Source organism: Mauremys reevesii, linkage group 1 (genome assembly GCF_016161935.1).
Source record: "Mauremys reevesii isolate NIE-2019 linkage group 1, ASM1616193v1, whole genome shotgun sequence".
Taxonomy (NCBI): domain Eukaryota; kingdom Metazoa; phylum Chordata; order Testudines; family Geoemydidae; genus Mauremys; species Mauremys reevesii.
This window is the reverse complement of record NC_052623.1, coordinates 43505704-43520839: the sequence shown is the minus strand read 5'-3', so window position 1 is coordinate 43520839 and position 15136 is coordinate 43505704. Positions and strand designations below refer to the sequence as shown.

Here is a 15136-nt window from a genome sequence, read left to right as displayed (position 1 = left end):
GCCAGAAAGTGCACCTGCCACAGCTGGATGCAGCCAGGCAACAGAAATCGGGTATGCTCTGTGCTCCCATGTGATGGGCTTGCATGGGCTAATGGAAGAGGGAGAATAGCACATTTATGAATGCACTTGGAGGGCTGTTTGGGGTGGGGTTCAGAGTTTGGGGTGGGGGAGGGACATAGGTGCTGGAACTAGAGGTACTGGGGGTGCTGCCACACCCCCTGGCTTGAAATGGTTTCCGTTATGTACAGGGTTTACAGTTTGGTACAAATTGTTCCAGCACCCCTGGATCGGGGGTTGATTGCATGCAATGTACTTATGTACCTGACTGCTTATCAAATGGGGGAGGGGAAAGAGGGTTGACTCACAGTGTGGATTGATGATGTATGGATCGATGTAGCTAACTGTGTATTGAGAAATATTGTTTGCATACTAATTTCTAGTTGTCCCTGGTTAGGTGTTTACCTTTATTATTTGACATACACATTGTATGATGTGATGTAGTGATAGCAATACACATTCTTGATCACATAAAAGGCTTTATTTATAAACATTTAACCCCTTGCCAGGCAGGCCAGCTGCCATCACCACACAAAACAGCATTAACCAAAAAAAGTGCAAACAGTGAAACCATGTACAAGCAGAAACAACCTATTGTTTCATGTTCCCTGACAACCACCCCCTTCTTGTTTCCTCTCCTTCCATATTTGCTGTGCACTTTGCAGGGGGGGAGGGCAGGGGTGGGGGAGGCATCCACAGGGGTGAGTATCAATATGGAGGGCTGCATGGGGGACGGTTGCTCTGCCCAGCTGTTCAAAAAGGCCCAGTTACATGGGCCACCCAGCCGTGGAGTTGCCCGAGCTGTTTCTGGACTGCGCACAAGGTACCACAGAGGGGACTCAGGCCAGGGTGTGGGTGCAGCAGGAGCTTGCGGCCATTTGTGATAGTAGCCGTTCAAGCAGTTCTTTTTGCTGGGCTCTGTCATCCTCCCTTTGCAGCTGGTTCCTGTTCCAGGAACTGCAAAGCAAGGATATAAAATGTTACTTTTCCAAATTGAACTTCAGTATATTTTGAGAGGGATGTTTCAGGCCACAGAAGCTCCCCAGACACAGCTGGGTTAATCACAATGAAAGAAGTGCAGAGACAATGGAAAGTTTAAAAAAAATCAAAGCTGCTTTAAAAAAAAATTGTATAAGAGTTTGGATTTGAGGGGGCAGTTGGTGGCCATGCTACAGAAGGATTTTCTATTATTTCAGGCCTTCCACAGTTTGGCGAACATTAACAGTTCTTGTGGGCCTGTGGCAAAGGGAGATGTTGGTCCCATGCTGCTGGTGGGAAACCAGCAGTGTATGCAACCAAAGTCTTCCATGTATAGTGACTGAGCAGGGCATCTATAAGTGGTGTGGGGTGGTCAGTTACTGAGGTGTTCCTGGAAAATAATCCTCCCCCCGGCATGTCACTACCTATCTGGAGTTCCTGCTTCAGGAAAAGTTTGCAGCTTTCAGTACCTGGGATTGGGTCAGAATTCAAGAAGAAATTAACAGGATGCTCTGTTAGCTTCTATAAGACTTAGCATGGTATGACTGTATGCAAACACACAGAGCTCCACAGTCATCCTCCTTACCCCTTTCCTCTCCCCTGGTACTTTTCTGGACAAAATTTCAAATCCCATTTATATGTGGGATGAATGATTTTTGTCATCTGTGAACTACATTTAACTGAAATGGACTAGATTTGGAAACGGAACACAGTTCCAGATTCCCCTCCCCGCACAGTACACTGTTTCCAGGCAGTTCTTTACACTGTTGAGCAACATACTTACTGGTATGGGAATGTAAGTTTGTTATATTTAAGAAACATGAGTGGGCGTAGCAAAAACCAGCACCTTTCCAGTAAAAATTCACTTTCAAGGCGTTTTTACTGTTTGCATTTCCTGGTCACCGTTTTGAACTCCCATAGGGTAGAGCGGAGGGGCTGTGGGGATACCAAGGCACTGGCATGTGATCTGCAATTAGCATACACATTGCAAGACGGAGCTTCTAACAACTTTTGCAATGGTTCGTAGACTGGAAATCCTTCCCATTCCTTTATTAGTATAAATTAAAATGGAGCCAGAAACTTATCAAACTACGTGGTGGCTTCTGTTCCTTTTGTGTCTACGACCAGTTCCGCAGCGGGCTGTTCCTCAGGTTGGCTCAGTGCTTGGCACAGTGCCCCGCACCCAGTCAAACACCTCATTACATGGACATGATGTGGGCAAGTTGCCCAAGGTGCAGTCCCTGGTTTTCTGGTACTCAGTCTTGAGCCACTTAATCTGCTTCCTGCCTTGGTCACTGGACCAGTTAATTTATGACACTGTCAGCTTCTTGACTATTTGCTGATGTGTGGTCATTGCTACTACTCTTATTAAAGTCCACTGTTGTGCTGGCCTCACACCAGAGATTCAATAAAATCTGGCTGTGCTCCTGCAAAAGACTATTTCTGGTCAGTCCACTGAAAAGAGAGCAAGTTCTCGGAACATGTGTTTGCAGCTCAGTGGTCAGAAAACAGTGGAAGGGTTAAGTGCTGACTCGCTGAGCTGCTGTACTACAACAAAGAGACTGCTTCAGTTTCCCTGGAGTAAGCTAGCAGTTCTTGGTATAGAGAGAACAAAGGAAGTTGACCCATAGGATTGTGGGATACTTTTGGCAGACTCCCAGGACCTGAGTCGGAGGGGGCTGCATTTACAGTGCAAAGTCATAGGGCTTGAACCTGGACCCTGGCTTGACTCTGGCTCAAACCCTCCACCCTCACAGGTCTGAGCCAGAATCAGAGATTTGTGTGTGAACGAAATGGGGGTTTGAGCCCAGGTTTGCATTCCGATGTCTACATACCCCTAAGGGTATGTCTACACTGCAATTAAACATCCACAGCTAGGCCTGTCAGCTGACTCAGGCTTGTGGGGCTCAGGCTATGGGGCTGTTTAATTGCAGTGTAGATATTGGGGCTCAGGCTGGAGCCCGAGCTCTGGGATCCTCTGCCCTCATGGCATTTTAGAGCCCGGGCTGAAGCCGGAGCCTGAACATCTATAGTCCTGAAGCCCGAGCTCTGCAAGACTGAGTCAGCTAACATGAGCCACTTGCAGGTGTTTCACTGCAGTGTAGACATACCTCCACAGGCTTCCGTTTGGTTTGGTTCTAATAACATAACATGTTTTTATTCTAACAATTGTCATTACTTATTTAAAAGCTAAGTGGGCATTGTGTCTGCATTGCGTCCACCCTGATGGAGGAGCTCCGCCAGCCCAAAGCATTAATCATTTCTGCTTCACTTGCTGGGCTGAACACTAGACGAGTGAGTTCATATAATGGGGTCCCTGATAACGTGGCCACAAGTGTTTAATATGCTGAATAACCAAAGTCCGAGGATTTCAAAGTCAATGAAGTGATTCTCGAGTGTTTCCATAGTTACCCTCTCCTGAAGTATTGAAACTCCTGTTATGACGCTCTTAACCCAATGTTCAGAACTGACCTGACTGAAAAGCCTGGAATATCACAGCTCTTGGTGTGTGGTTGTTTAGGTGACAACTTGAGGATGCTCCCTGTGTCTGAGGTAATAACTACTCCTGGTTCTAAATACATTCTGATACTGAGCCCCCAGTACTGTGTTAGGACAGAGTTTCTCAACATAAGGGTCACAAACAGGGGTCACAGTCACGCAGGGTTGCTGGAACAATTTGTATAGTGGGGGTGCTGAAAGCCATTCAACCAAACTGTAAACCCTATGATGGAAATCACTTCAAACCAGGGGGTGCGACAGCACCCCTACTTCCAACACCTATGCAGCCACCTTGCTCCCCCCCTATTACCAGATTGGGGGGGGTGTTTGAGGGAGGGGAGATTGGTCCTGGGTAGCTGGGAGCAGAGTACTGGATATACAAAGGGTTGAGAACCGCTGTGCTAAGTGTTTGACGTGTAAGGAGATTGATCCCTTCCCGGGTGCCCTTGACACCCTTACGTATTACTGGAGAGGGTGCGGAAGCGCTGTGCTGCAGCTCTGACCCTGAGAAGGAAGTCTGGCTTAGCTACCATTACTTCAGGGGGCTCCTGAGCAGCCCACGCTGGCACAGCCCTTGGAGAGGGTTCAGCATTCTCTCCTGCACCCCTCTCCAGCCCAGTTAGCTGACTAGTTCAGGGTGAATAGGGCCATGCCCTTTTTGGGCAGTTAATGCCTGTGGGGCACTAGGAAGGAGCAGGGTTGGCAGCACTTCCAAGCCACATTGTGGCTGGCCCCTGTCTGGGGAGAAGGTGGGGCTGAAGAGTGGCTCATTGCACCATCCCTCACCTTGCCCACTCACATAGTGACCTGCCCACTGTTGCATTATACTAATGTCAGCTCTTTCTTCTCTCACCCCCACCTCTCTTAACACCCCTTCTGCATAGGAAGGATTAGGCCCCACTCCCACAACAAGTAACTTTTTTATTTTTTGCATTATTCATTTTTAAAGCTCCTGCTCCTCCCTCTGTCCCAAATAAAATGAAGGCATGATTTTTAAAAATGCAGGTCTTCAGCCACGACTAGGATAAATATGGGCTTTCTCTGGCAGCTCCTCACCGCCTCCTTGCAGATCAGTGAAAGTGAGTCACGCTCATGTAGGCTGATCAAAGCGCTTGTCCTTTCAGCACCAGCTGTCGGATTTCCTAAGTCAGCATTACTGCTGAAGCCCTCCAAGTAATCCAAGTGCAGGCAAAGGGTTACAAACACAGGGAAGCAGCCAGATTGTGCAAGAGATTTGGGAAGACCTGTGACCTTATTTGAGAACACTTTCTCTGCTTGCAATCTTCTTTTTGCATGTCTCTCCTTACATTTGTGGCTATCCTCTTACAAGGTCCATCCTCCTGACATTGACGTCAGTAGGAGTTTGCCATCAGTTTTGATAAGAGCAGGAACAGGCTCAGTAGGAAAACGCTTTACTTCTACCCAGCTCTGCCCTGTTTATTCTTAGCAAAATAAAAGACCACATCCTGGGATGCATTTTTCAAAAGTGCTGAGCACCCTCAACTCCAGTCGAAGTAACTGGGAGCTGCAGGTGCTCAGCGTCGCTGAGAATCAGGCCCTGTCTCCATCACGTGTATTTCACGTTCTCTGCGATGGCAACAGGATTGGGTAGCAGACATAGAATTACGTCTTGCAAGAGGCTGAGCACCTTCTGAATGGTACTGAATACACTTAACCGCTGCTGACGTCACTGGGAGCTAAGGATGCTCCGCTCCTCCCAGAGAAACTCCTCATCTTGTAGGAATGAAAACTTCGCTTTATTAATATACAGGGAGTTACGCTTGTAAAGAGCCAATGCAAAATGACCTTTTCTGAATCAGTTTGAAAATTCTGCCATGAATTTACAACAAGGATCTGACAATAAACTATTGATATTAGTGATAAATGCAATGGGAAAATAATTTAGACTTGGGTAATAAAACAGTATTAAAAGCAAGCTGCCAAATTCTATGTAGTTTAGGTCCTGCATTATACATACTTTGAAAGTTGTGTGGTCTGTCACCAGTACATCCTGACCTGATTGTACCATGTTCATTTTTTCAGTATTGGTCTCTGCGACTCTTAGTATGAGTTTGCAATTTTAGAACGTTATTCAAAGTTCCACACACAAAGGTGTGCTCATATGTTCCCTGCTGCAAGTCACATTCATTTATGGGGAACCTACAATACGTGCAGTATTTTGTTAACAGTCTGATACAGAGTTGCGGGGGTTGTGTTTTAAATTATTTGCTAAGTGCTAACAATGTGCTTGGTGCTGTACAAGATGCACGGGTGACAGTGCTGCTAAGCTGTGAAAAACAAAAGTCAGCATCCCTGCAATATTTTAGTTCATCTGTGAATTAATTAAATGTTTTTCTGTCTGTTCAGCAATTGGTATGGGAAATCTCTGCCATTCTTCATTATCTTTGATTTGCTTCCCTTTATTCCTGCTGCAGGGAAAGCTGCTTCTCCCCAATCAGTCCAGAAGCATGTCCCCTCGTGCAGTCCTTTATCTGCCCCAGCAGAGCCTTTGTACTTGATGGTCATGTGCAGTTGAAGACGGGCCTTCAGACCCAGGAACGGCACCTTTTCCTCTTCACAGACATCCTTATTGTTGCCAAGTCCAAGTAAGTATCATTCCTAAGGGAATATTCTTGCAGAGCAGCACCCTTCCTCAGTACAGCATCCCGTGAATTTCCCTAATGCTATCTTCAGTAGTGAATCTTCCCTGGATTTCATGAGAGCTTCTTAGTCTGCCAATGGGAGTTGAGCTCCTAACTCCCTTAAGTGCTTTTGTACACTCACAAATCAGCCAATCCAGACTAGAATATGGTAAAGGAATCATAAATTTGTACGTTAATTCAATATGGGAGGGTATTTTAGAAGTGCTGCCTTAAGCTGAGAGTGGGAATGTTGTCTAGTGGATAGAGTGGGAGTTAAGCATCTTGAGTTCCATTCCCAGCTCTGTCTGTAGCCAGCTGTCCGAACTTTGACAAATCATTTAAGCATCTTGGATCTCAGCTCATTCATTTGAGAAATGTGTATAATATCACTGCCTACATCGCATGGTGTTAAAGATTTAATACGTGTCTGGGAAGTCATTTGATATCCGCAGATGATTAACATTTCTATAGAAAATTGAATATTAAAGTATTACAGTGAGCATTTCTGTCCTCTTTGAATTATCTTCCAAATACCGTTTCTGGTGCAGCAACATAGAAGGTGGTAGTATTGAGGAGTCTGGGGAGCTGTTTATGTGTAATCAGGCTTGTTGTTGAGCTCAGATTATTCATTCTACCATTCACAATTAAATCAAATTTACAAGATGGATCTAGCATGCTAGCCTCTTGCAGCAGTTGTGGTTTAAGGCAAATCTTGAGAGTGCTTTCACTTGTTTATGCGTTAAGGAAAAATATGAAAAACGCTAATGTACCTTCGTTCGCTGTAAGGCACCATGTGCTTACTTTTAGGAGGGTGGATGGTTTAAATGTGAATCTTGTGCTTGTTGCAATACAGCTTTACCCTCAAATGGCTATTTCAGAGGCTGCTGGGAAGAGCCAATATAAATCCATGTTTTCCATAGACATCTGAGCCATTTCTGTCTGAATCACATATAGTAAACATAAAACCCCTAGTTGAATTCCTTCACTTTGTGGATATTTTATTTCAAACACATACCACTATCCATGGGGTGGTGAACATCCATAGGGCTGGGTCCTTACACGTATTATTATTATTTATTATTTGCACTGCGGTAGCACCCAGGGGCCCTAATGGTGGATCAGGGTCTCACTGTGCTGGGTGCTGTATAAGCAATGTACTAACTCACGTAGAGCAGTAATTTACATGTATATTTATTATTAGTAGTAGATTTGTATTACCATAGTGCCTACATGGCCTCTAGGGAATGGTAGCTGAATACACAGCACTTAATTTAACATGGAGGAGAGTCTAAAATTTCTGAAGGAGTTGGAAAAAATGAATGTTTTTCCATGTGTGAATTTGATACAAGTTAAACCAGCTCAAAGTAATTTAGGGTTTAAAGAAGAATAAACAGAGTGGGGTTCTGGTAATAAGAAAATGATCCTCCATTCCTATTGGTTGTTAAAGATAGTAATAAGAACAGTATTTTGAATATTACTTGGTGTGTCTTGAAGTACCGATTGGGATATGATCTCTCAAGCTGTTCTATCAGCAATTAATATTTGAATCCTATATTGCTAATGGGAACTGTTTAAAAAGTCAGCAGTTGCCAAAAGTTATCATGCAGTATCATCTGAGATACGGTAGTTATTTCCTATTCTAAGTAGTACATACAGGAAACCTGTGGTGCACCATGTACCAATATGTACGGTGATCAATGTTGACTTCTTAATGTCTGATGTGAACTTAAGACTGTAGTGCACCAGAGTAAAATCTGAACTGAAATGAGGATCCTGTTGAATTTGACTCAGCTACAAAATTATTTCCCATAAAATGGCTAATCTGTAATAATCTTCTGTGTTAAGTACTTCCCTAGTTTGGTGGCTGCATGTGTCTAAGAGACATCTTTGTCTTTCTTTGGACAAATGTTTCTCTATATTTAGAGGTTCTCTTAATTTGCAACGTATGTGCAGGCTCAGCCCAAATCAGTCACTCTGAAAAGGAATCTCATTTATAATTACGTTTTCATTATCAGTAAATGGGTCCAAGTTTTTTCTTTAAAAAGTCCCCAGCAGGCTGCCAGCTCTCTGATTCCACTCCTGTAAGATGGTGGAGAAGTGACAAATACCAGTTACCCCCAGTGAAGTCTATGGGAGTGGAAGGTGCTCAGTACCTTGCAGGAGATGTTCAGTGCCTCAGCAGGTTGGGAAAGGAGATGTGCCGTATGGGTCAGTGGATAGGATGGGGATTCTGTTCCCAGCTCAGCAAATGACTCCCTGCATTTGACTTTGGACAAGTCACTTATGGGTTTTTATAAAGCATCTCTGCAAATTAGACAGTTAACCTTTCGGTTCATCAGTTATCCAAACGGTTAATATATATATAGTATATATAAATATAATATATATTTTAACCGTTTGGATAACTGATGAACCGAAAGGTTAACTGTCTAATTTGCAGAGATGCTTTATAAAAACCCATAAGTGACTTGTCCAAAGTCAAATGCATATATATATATTTTATATATATATATATATATATAATATAGTGATAATATGCAGTTGCTGGGGTGCTGAGGGCCATACCAAGTAACTAAATAATTAAATATTTGCTGAACTTTTTTGAGTTCTTTGAGATCCTCAGATGACCAGCGCAATAAAAGTGCTAAATATTATCAACAAATATTATTCATCACCTGTTGTTGTTCTGTGAAAGCTTTTAGTCTGTGCAGCTCATGGACTCAGTTTCCTCTTCTGTTTTTTCCTATCCCTCCCCATGAGATATTTACTTTGGTGTTTCATGTGTAAGCATTGGATCTGATCTTCCCTGTGGTCGGAGAGTGTTTCAGGTGGCTCCTGCCTAGTGGTCACAGTTCACTACAGGGGCCATTACGCCTAGTAATGATGGTTCAAGGTGGTGGTAGTCCTGCCTAATGGCTACTGGCAGGGCAGGAGCACGGGAGCCTGGGCCCTCCCTCTTCCACCGGGTTCCAACTCAGGGCCCTCTGAGACGGACTCAGCTGCTCACCTGCGTTTGTGTGATGTTCAGCTTTGGGCTTCTGGTCCACGTCCCCTCCTCTGGATGCTGCGGATCCCTTCGCTCACCGGCTCAATACTGGCTCTCTGGCAGTTCCCAGCGTGCGTCTGCTCCCTGGCTTGCCTGCCCCAGACTGAGTTGCCTGGCTGGCTTTTAAACCCCTCCTCCAATCTGAGCAGACCTGGCCCTGGTGTGGGGGGGCAGGGTCTCTTTAGCCCGTAAGTGTTCCTTAACCCTGTGATCGGCGGGTGTTGCAAGGGACTCCTGCCTAGTAAGAGGTTCATACACCCCGTCACACTCCCCTTCATATTTATGTTGAGTAGAACCTTCCTTGCATTCTGCATAATACGGCCTGCTCAAAGTGACTAAGAATGGCAGAATTGAGAACTTTAGGGTTATTTGTTGGTTTGTGTCCACTTTTATGCAAAGCATTGATTTAAGCAACTTGTTCCCCACGTTTTACTCATTCCCCCTTCTCCTGCCCCTTTGTTCCCCAAGCCTCCAATTCTAAAGAAGCTGAGCACAGGATTTTGTACATAAAGGAGGGAGAGGTTTAAGAAACAGAAGATACTGCTTCGCTTCACTTTGCATCGAGGCCTGTACGTTCTCTGTGGAGCTAGTCTGGAAGTAGAAGGGTCCCTATGTCACAAAGACAAATCACTCTCTTATTCTGTTTCCTGTCACTCATGCAGAACTAGCTCTCACTCGTATGACTCCAGCTAGGTTTTCTCATAACTCAGAGCACTCGCATAACAGACTTTGCATTCTAGGTGTGGGAGAGTGAGAGGGAGTAGAGGAGAGAAAGCATTGGTGAGGGACCTGGGAAAGGGGAAAGAGACTGGGAACATCCAGATAAGGAGCAGGGTTGGCTCCAGGCACCAGTGCAGCAAGTGCGTGCCTGGGGCGGCAAGCCACGGGGTGGGGCGGCCTGCCGGTTGCTGTGAGGGCAGCAGTCAGCCAGCCTTCAGCGGCGTTTCTGTGGGAGTTACCGAATTACCGTCAAAACCGCGGGACCAGCGGACCTCCCACAGAACCGCTGCCAAATCCGCGGGACCGACAGACCTCCCACAGAAACGCCGCCGAAGGATGCCTGCCTGCCGTGCTTGGGGCGGCAAAAAACAGAGAGCCACCTCTGATAAGGAGGCTGTGTGTTTCCTGTGATTGTAACAAAGGGTTAGGAGCCAGGAATACCCTAGTTTCTAACAGCCACTGATTCATTTTTATCACCTTGGATGAGGTAATTTTGAGCTCTTTGTGTCTCATTTAACCCAGATATAAGATTAGATACAATACAAAATTTGATTCTGCAAATAAACTGTCCTGGATCTTATGCGAGGAAAAATCCAAACTTTATGGTGAGTGTTTGGGTTTTAAAAAAAATCAAGTTATATTTACTGCCTCTCAAGAAAATTTAGATAATTTGGAGGCATTTTTCTTCAATCTGGACTGGAAGTAGAGAGACTAGTTGATTCCCAGTATGTAATGGATGCCCTGCTTAGCAGGGAAAAGCAATTGAATGGCTTGTTGGAGTTGTGGATAAACTCAGTTTTTTAGAATGTGTACATATCAAGATGGAAAGCATTTGTTGTGTTTATATAACACACAATGCCACCAAAACCCCATGCACACACTGAATACAGAAGGCATCCTGTTTAGCAACCATTGGTCAACATCCCGTAGTTCAACCAAGGGTTGGAATTTCACTGACTGTGATCCCACCAGCAGTCACTCTTCCTGCTGAAGGCTTTTGATGCCACATAGAAGAATCAGATCCCTTTTTAGGCTGACCCAGTTTTATGCAAGAGCTGCAGTCTCAGACAGTAATCCACTTATCAAGTCAAGCAAACTCCACAGCAACAATTTCCAGGCAGACAATACTTTACAGAGCTACAAAGTCAGCTTGTTAGAAGCAAAATAACTCGGAGAGGGCCACACAAGGGTCCCTTTCAGCTACTTTCACTATCACCAAAGTGGAATATCAAAGCCTTAAACTTAGTCCATGGTTGTGCTATATCTTTGGGCACACACAAGTAAATCCTCCTGTTCTGCTGCGGCCACGTGAGAATTTAAGCCATGTTTACTCACTGTTGGTCGGCTGTAGCGCCACTGCTGATAGTTTACAGGTGTTTCTCCTCTGCCAGCCTTGTGAAAGGAGAACGTGTGAGAATCCAGATAAATTGAGACTAGGGGAAAAAGAGAATACACTAGTTAGCTGATTGAAAGATCCTTGATCTCCAAAACAACGTTTCTATGTGCACTGTGTTGGTAGCAAGTTCCTTATCTTATACATTGGTTTCCATGTGCCAACAGCTACAGATAGATGCTTTAATGCTGTTTGTGTCTTTCTGTTTTTAAAAAAGATTTCTAATGATTGCCCACAGGTGTGTTGGGTGGGATGTAGAGATAGAAGATTCCCCCTCAACACACACATTTGGTTACTGTTCTGAAGTCTGGCTGCTTTGGGGAAAATTAGTAGGAGGGTAAATAAATGGAATGATGGTAGCAATTTCTCAGTGGATCCATTAACATTTTTGTCGAAGCACCTATTAAAGAGATTAACTAACCTAGTGAGAAGTTAATCTTCCATCTGTTAATAGCAGTAAGGTACCGAATTGCCATTTACTGAAAGCAAAAGGAACTAGACTTGCCATACTGGTATGAGAGAGCTAGGCATGTATTGGCATACCTGTGCCTTCATGTAAGGCCCAGTTGTGCACCATCTAAAGTCAGCAGTTTTGCTGTTGATTTACTAGGAGCAGGATGGTGTCCTATATCTGCAATGTAAAAACAGGCATATTTTGGAATGGTGTCCATTTGTTTTCTTGAAAAACAAAATCCATCTCTCCTTAGGCCAGTCAGTCTCTTCCCTCCCTGTAGGTTAATATTGAATTTTGATGATAGCTGATTTTGAACTGACCAGAAAACTCTGATATTTGGCCAAGAGTCTCAAAACTGGGTGCCTAAAGTTTGGTTCTAATGACAATATTTAAGCACTTAAATAAGTGGCGTAATGTTCAAAAATGCTCACCTCTCATTGACTGCAGAAAGGACCTGGCAGCCAGGGATGAAAATGGGGGGAGGGCTGCCTGTGAATGGGGGAAACAAAGGGGTAAGAGGGGGAGAGAGGGGAATTACTGAGACTCAGTGGGTGGGGACCCAGCTCCAGTCTGGGAAGGAGGGTCTGGGGGATTCCTACCTTCTCTACAGTCCAATCCTGGGGGCTGCAATGGTGGGCCCAAACCTTCCAGGCCCCACTCTGTTTACACAGTATAGTTTACACAGGGGTGGAGCCCCCACAGTATTTCCATTGCAAAGGCACCAGAGCTCCCTGGTTCCACTGGACCATGGATGACTTAATACTTCTCTGGCTCTGTTGACTTTAATGGGACTGACTTGACATGGATAATAATTGACAACTCTGGCTAACCCAGGGGAATTTACACCATGGACTCCACTCCACCAATTCTGGTCAGTACAGCATCTCTGTGTTTGTGTGGGCCCCTGCCAATACTCACTCTTGGTTTTGTGGGGATCCAGCACTGTGTGTTGTAAATGTTAAGAGAGTAAAGTACCAGGCAAAGTTTGCACCTTACCAGAAATTGGAAGAGGAAAGACTGGACTAAAAAACGAATTCCTGATGTAACACCACAGGTGTCAATGGAGTTACACCAGAGATAACTTTATATTATTAGATCTTATGCTTAGTTCGTTAGACTTCACTCCTATACTTGTATTTGTAAATTTTTTAAACAATTCATTCCATGGTCAGTCTATGCATGATTATGCAATATTTTTGACAGTAGCTCTTACTTGCTCTGTAAAAAAAAAAAAAAATCCAATCATTTTATGAGCAAATTGAATCAAGTATTACAGATTTAAGAGAGGCGAGATGCACAGTGGGTTACGAATCTTTATGGCATTATAAAAATAAAGATATGATTTTAATATGGAACTTCACAATATTCTACAGACATTCTGCTACTTTATGCCAGTGGCTATAGAGATATGCATGCAGGATCCTTTTTACATTCTGCTGTGGAAATTCACATTAATGCTGGGTCATCAGAGGTACTGTATCCAGCCGCAGCGGTTTTCAGAATTTAAACTGAAAACGCCAGAAATCAGAGCAGTGAGAATTTAGCACAATCCTTTTAAACCCATGAGGTTCAAGTCCTGTCCCGTTTCAGACTTAAATAGTTCAATGTGACCTAAATTAAATGTCTTGTAAATGAGACTAATCCTGAAGAAGGTTTTCCAGATCCTCCACAGTTCTAAAACTGTTTATTTAGTGTATTTATTTCTAGAGCACTAATCACCATAGTATCTAGGCACCATCCCCATTCACCGTCACGATGAGTGCATCATCTCAGCTCACCTTGTTTGCAGTGCTTGGCTTAACACATCCTGGTGGCAGGCAGGGCACTTTCTGGGAAGGACCCTCATCTCTTGAAATTTCTTTTCCTCCTTGTCCAGAAGAGGTGGAGTTTGACTTTGTAAACCCATCTGTTAACTCAGCCTTTTGCCTAGGGGGTGGTGATGATTACAGTGCTTGCTTGTAGTGACTGTGGGTTGCATCTATAGAGTTGAGTTGGCTGATATCAGCTAATTTGTTATGCTTTTAATAATTTCAATATAGTGTAGGGCTAGGACAGCCAAGAGATGTCTTTATGTGGAATGGAAAGTAAATTGTATTTATCTGTAAGCACAAAAGCCCAATAAAAGATTGTATTTTTGTAACTGAACAAGTATAATCTCTGTTAGCTCTGATGGCAATTGCACGTCAGCACCACAGTATTTAATAAGTTGGGTTCTTCTGGTTTCATGTGTCTAATAGCTGGCATTTCTGCCAACAGGTCACCATCTCATTTCAAACTAAAGAGCCAAGTGCGTCTCTGTGAGATGTGGACGGCATCCTGCATGGAAGAGGTCTATGAAGGCAGCACTAACCCGGAAAGGTCCTTTGTTATAGGCTGGCCGACCACCAACTGTGTTGCTAATTTTAGGTAGGAATTGAAAAGTGTATTTGCTGCTTTATTAAATTTAGGTAGGTTAGCAATGTAATAATATTACAAATGACGTATTGTCTACACACAGGCCTGGAAGCCAGGGTCTCTGTGGCTCCGACATAGATTCCCTCTGTTGCCTTGAGACAAGTCAGATGATCTCTTTGCCTCAGTTTCCAGATCTCAAAAAGAGTGGCAGTGGTACTTGCCTAGCTCTTATGGGTGCGCAGAAAATTGAAGATTTGGCAAAGTGCTATATGATTTGTGCTGTGTACCTGCTTGGTGTTAACTGTCTGTCTTGGTTTTTAAAAAATATTTCTGTAAATACTTTGATTGCTTAGTAAGGCTAACTACTGAACAGGCACAGCCAGGCTGTGTCAGCCCTTTCCAGGGGTCAAAGAATCTATCACACGAGCCTGCAAAGGGGCAGAGTTTGCATTGAGTGCAAGCAAGAGAAAATAAGTTCAAAATTCCTCCTAAAACAGGAACTCTGAATATTAACGGGCATGAGCATTTAAATCTGTTTCTGCACGGTCTTTGCTGTGAGGGCACACTATGGCCATTAAGGCAATTCTGGCCATTAGGCTGATTTTAGTCTCTGCAGGAAGGCTCCCCTGTCGCTTGGGAAAAAGGAGGGGACCCTTCCTCCAATAAATCTGTGGTGTCCAGCTAAGCTAATTGGGCTGAGTACCAGAAACTGGATTTTGCCCCATAATGGAGAGCAAGAGATGAGACCTGTAGTTCTGTTTTTATATCACATTGTCTGTAACCAATGAGACTGTTCTGCATAAATTGATCTCTGTAATACTGACTTCTTTTTTTTTAACAGAATAGGTCTGAAACAAAGCTGAAATTTCTATTTTAATTAAACTCTTGCCAATAAAAATGAGCTTTGATTTACAGACAGTAGCCTATCCTTTAAAGCTAGAAGGAAATAGTCT

At 43.9% G+C, this 15136-nt stretch overlaps 1 protein-coding gene across 7 annotated transcripts in view; it reads left to right on the top strand.

Moving 5' to 3' along the window:
* ARHGAP20 (Rho GTPase activating protein 20) overlaps positions 1–15136 on the top strand; it is a 101162-nt gene that overhangs the window by 48650 nt on the left and 37376 nt on the right. For 4 of the 7 annotated variants that reach the window (XM_039519199.1, XM_039519215.1, XM_039519226.1 and 1 more), the window contains 2 exons: positions 5970–6140; positions 14046–14195. In XM_039519199.1, the coding sequence (XP_039375133.1) occupies positions 5970–6140; positions 14046–14195 (321 nt within the window). The remainder of the gene's footprint in view (positions 1–5969; positions 6141–14045; positions 14196–15136) is intronic. The other 3 variants (XM_039519232.1, XM_039519243.1, XM_039519238.1) reach the window with 1 other exon arrangement.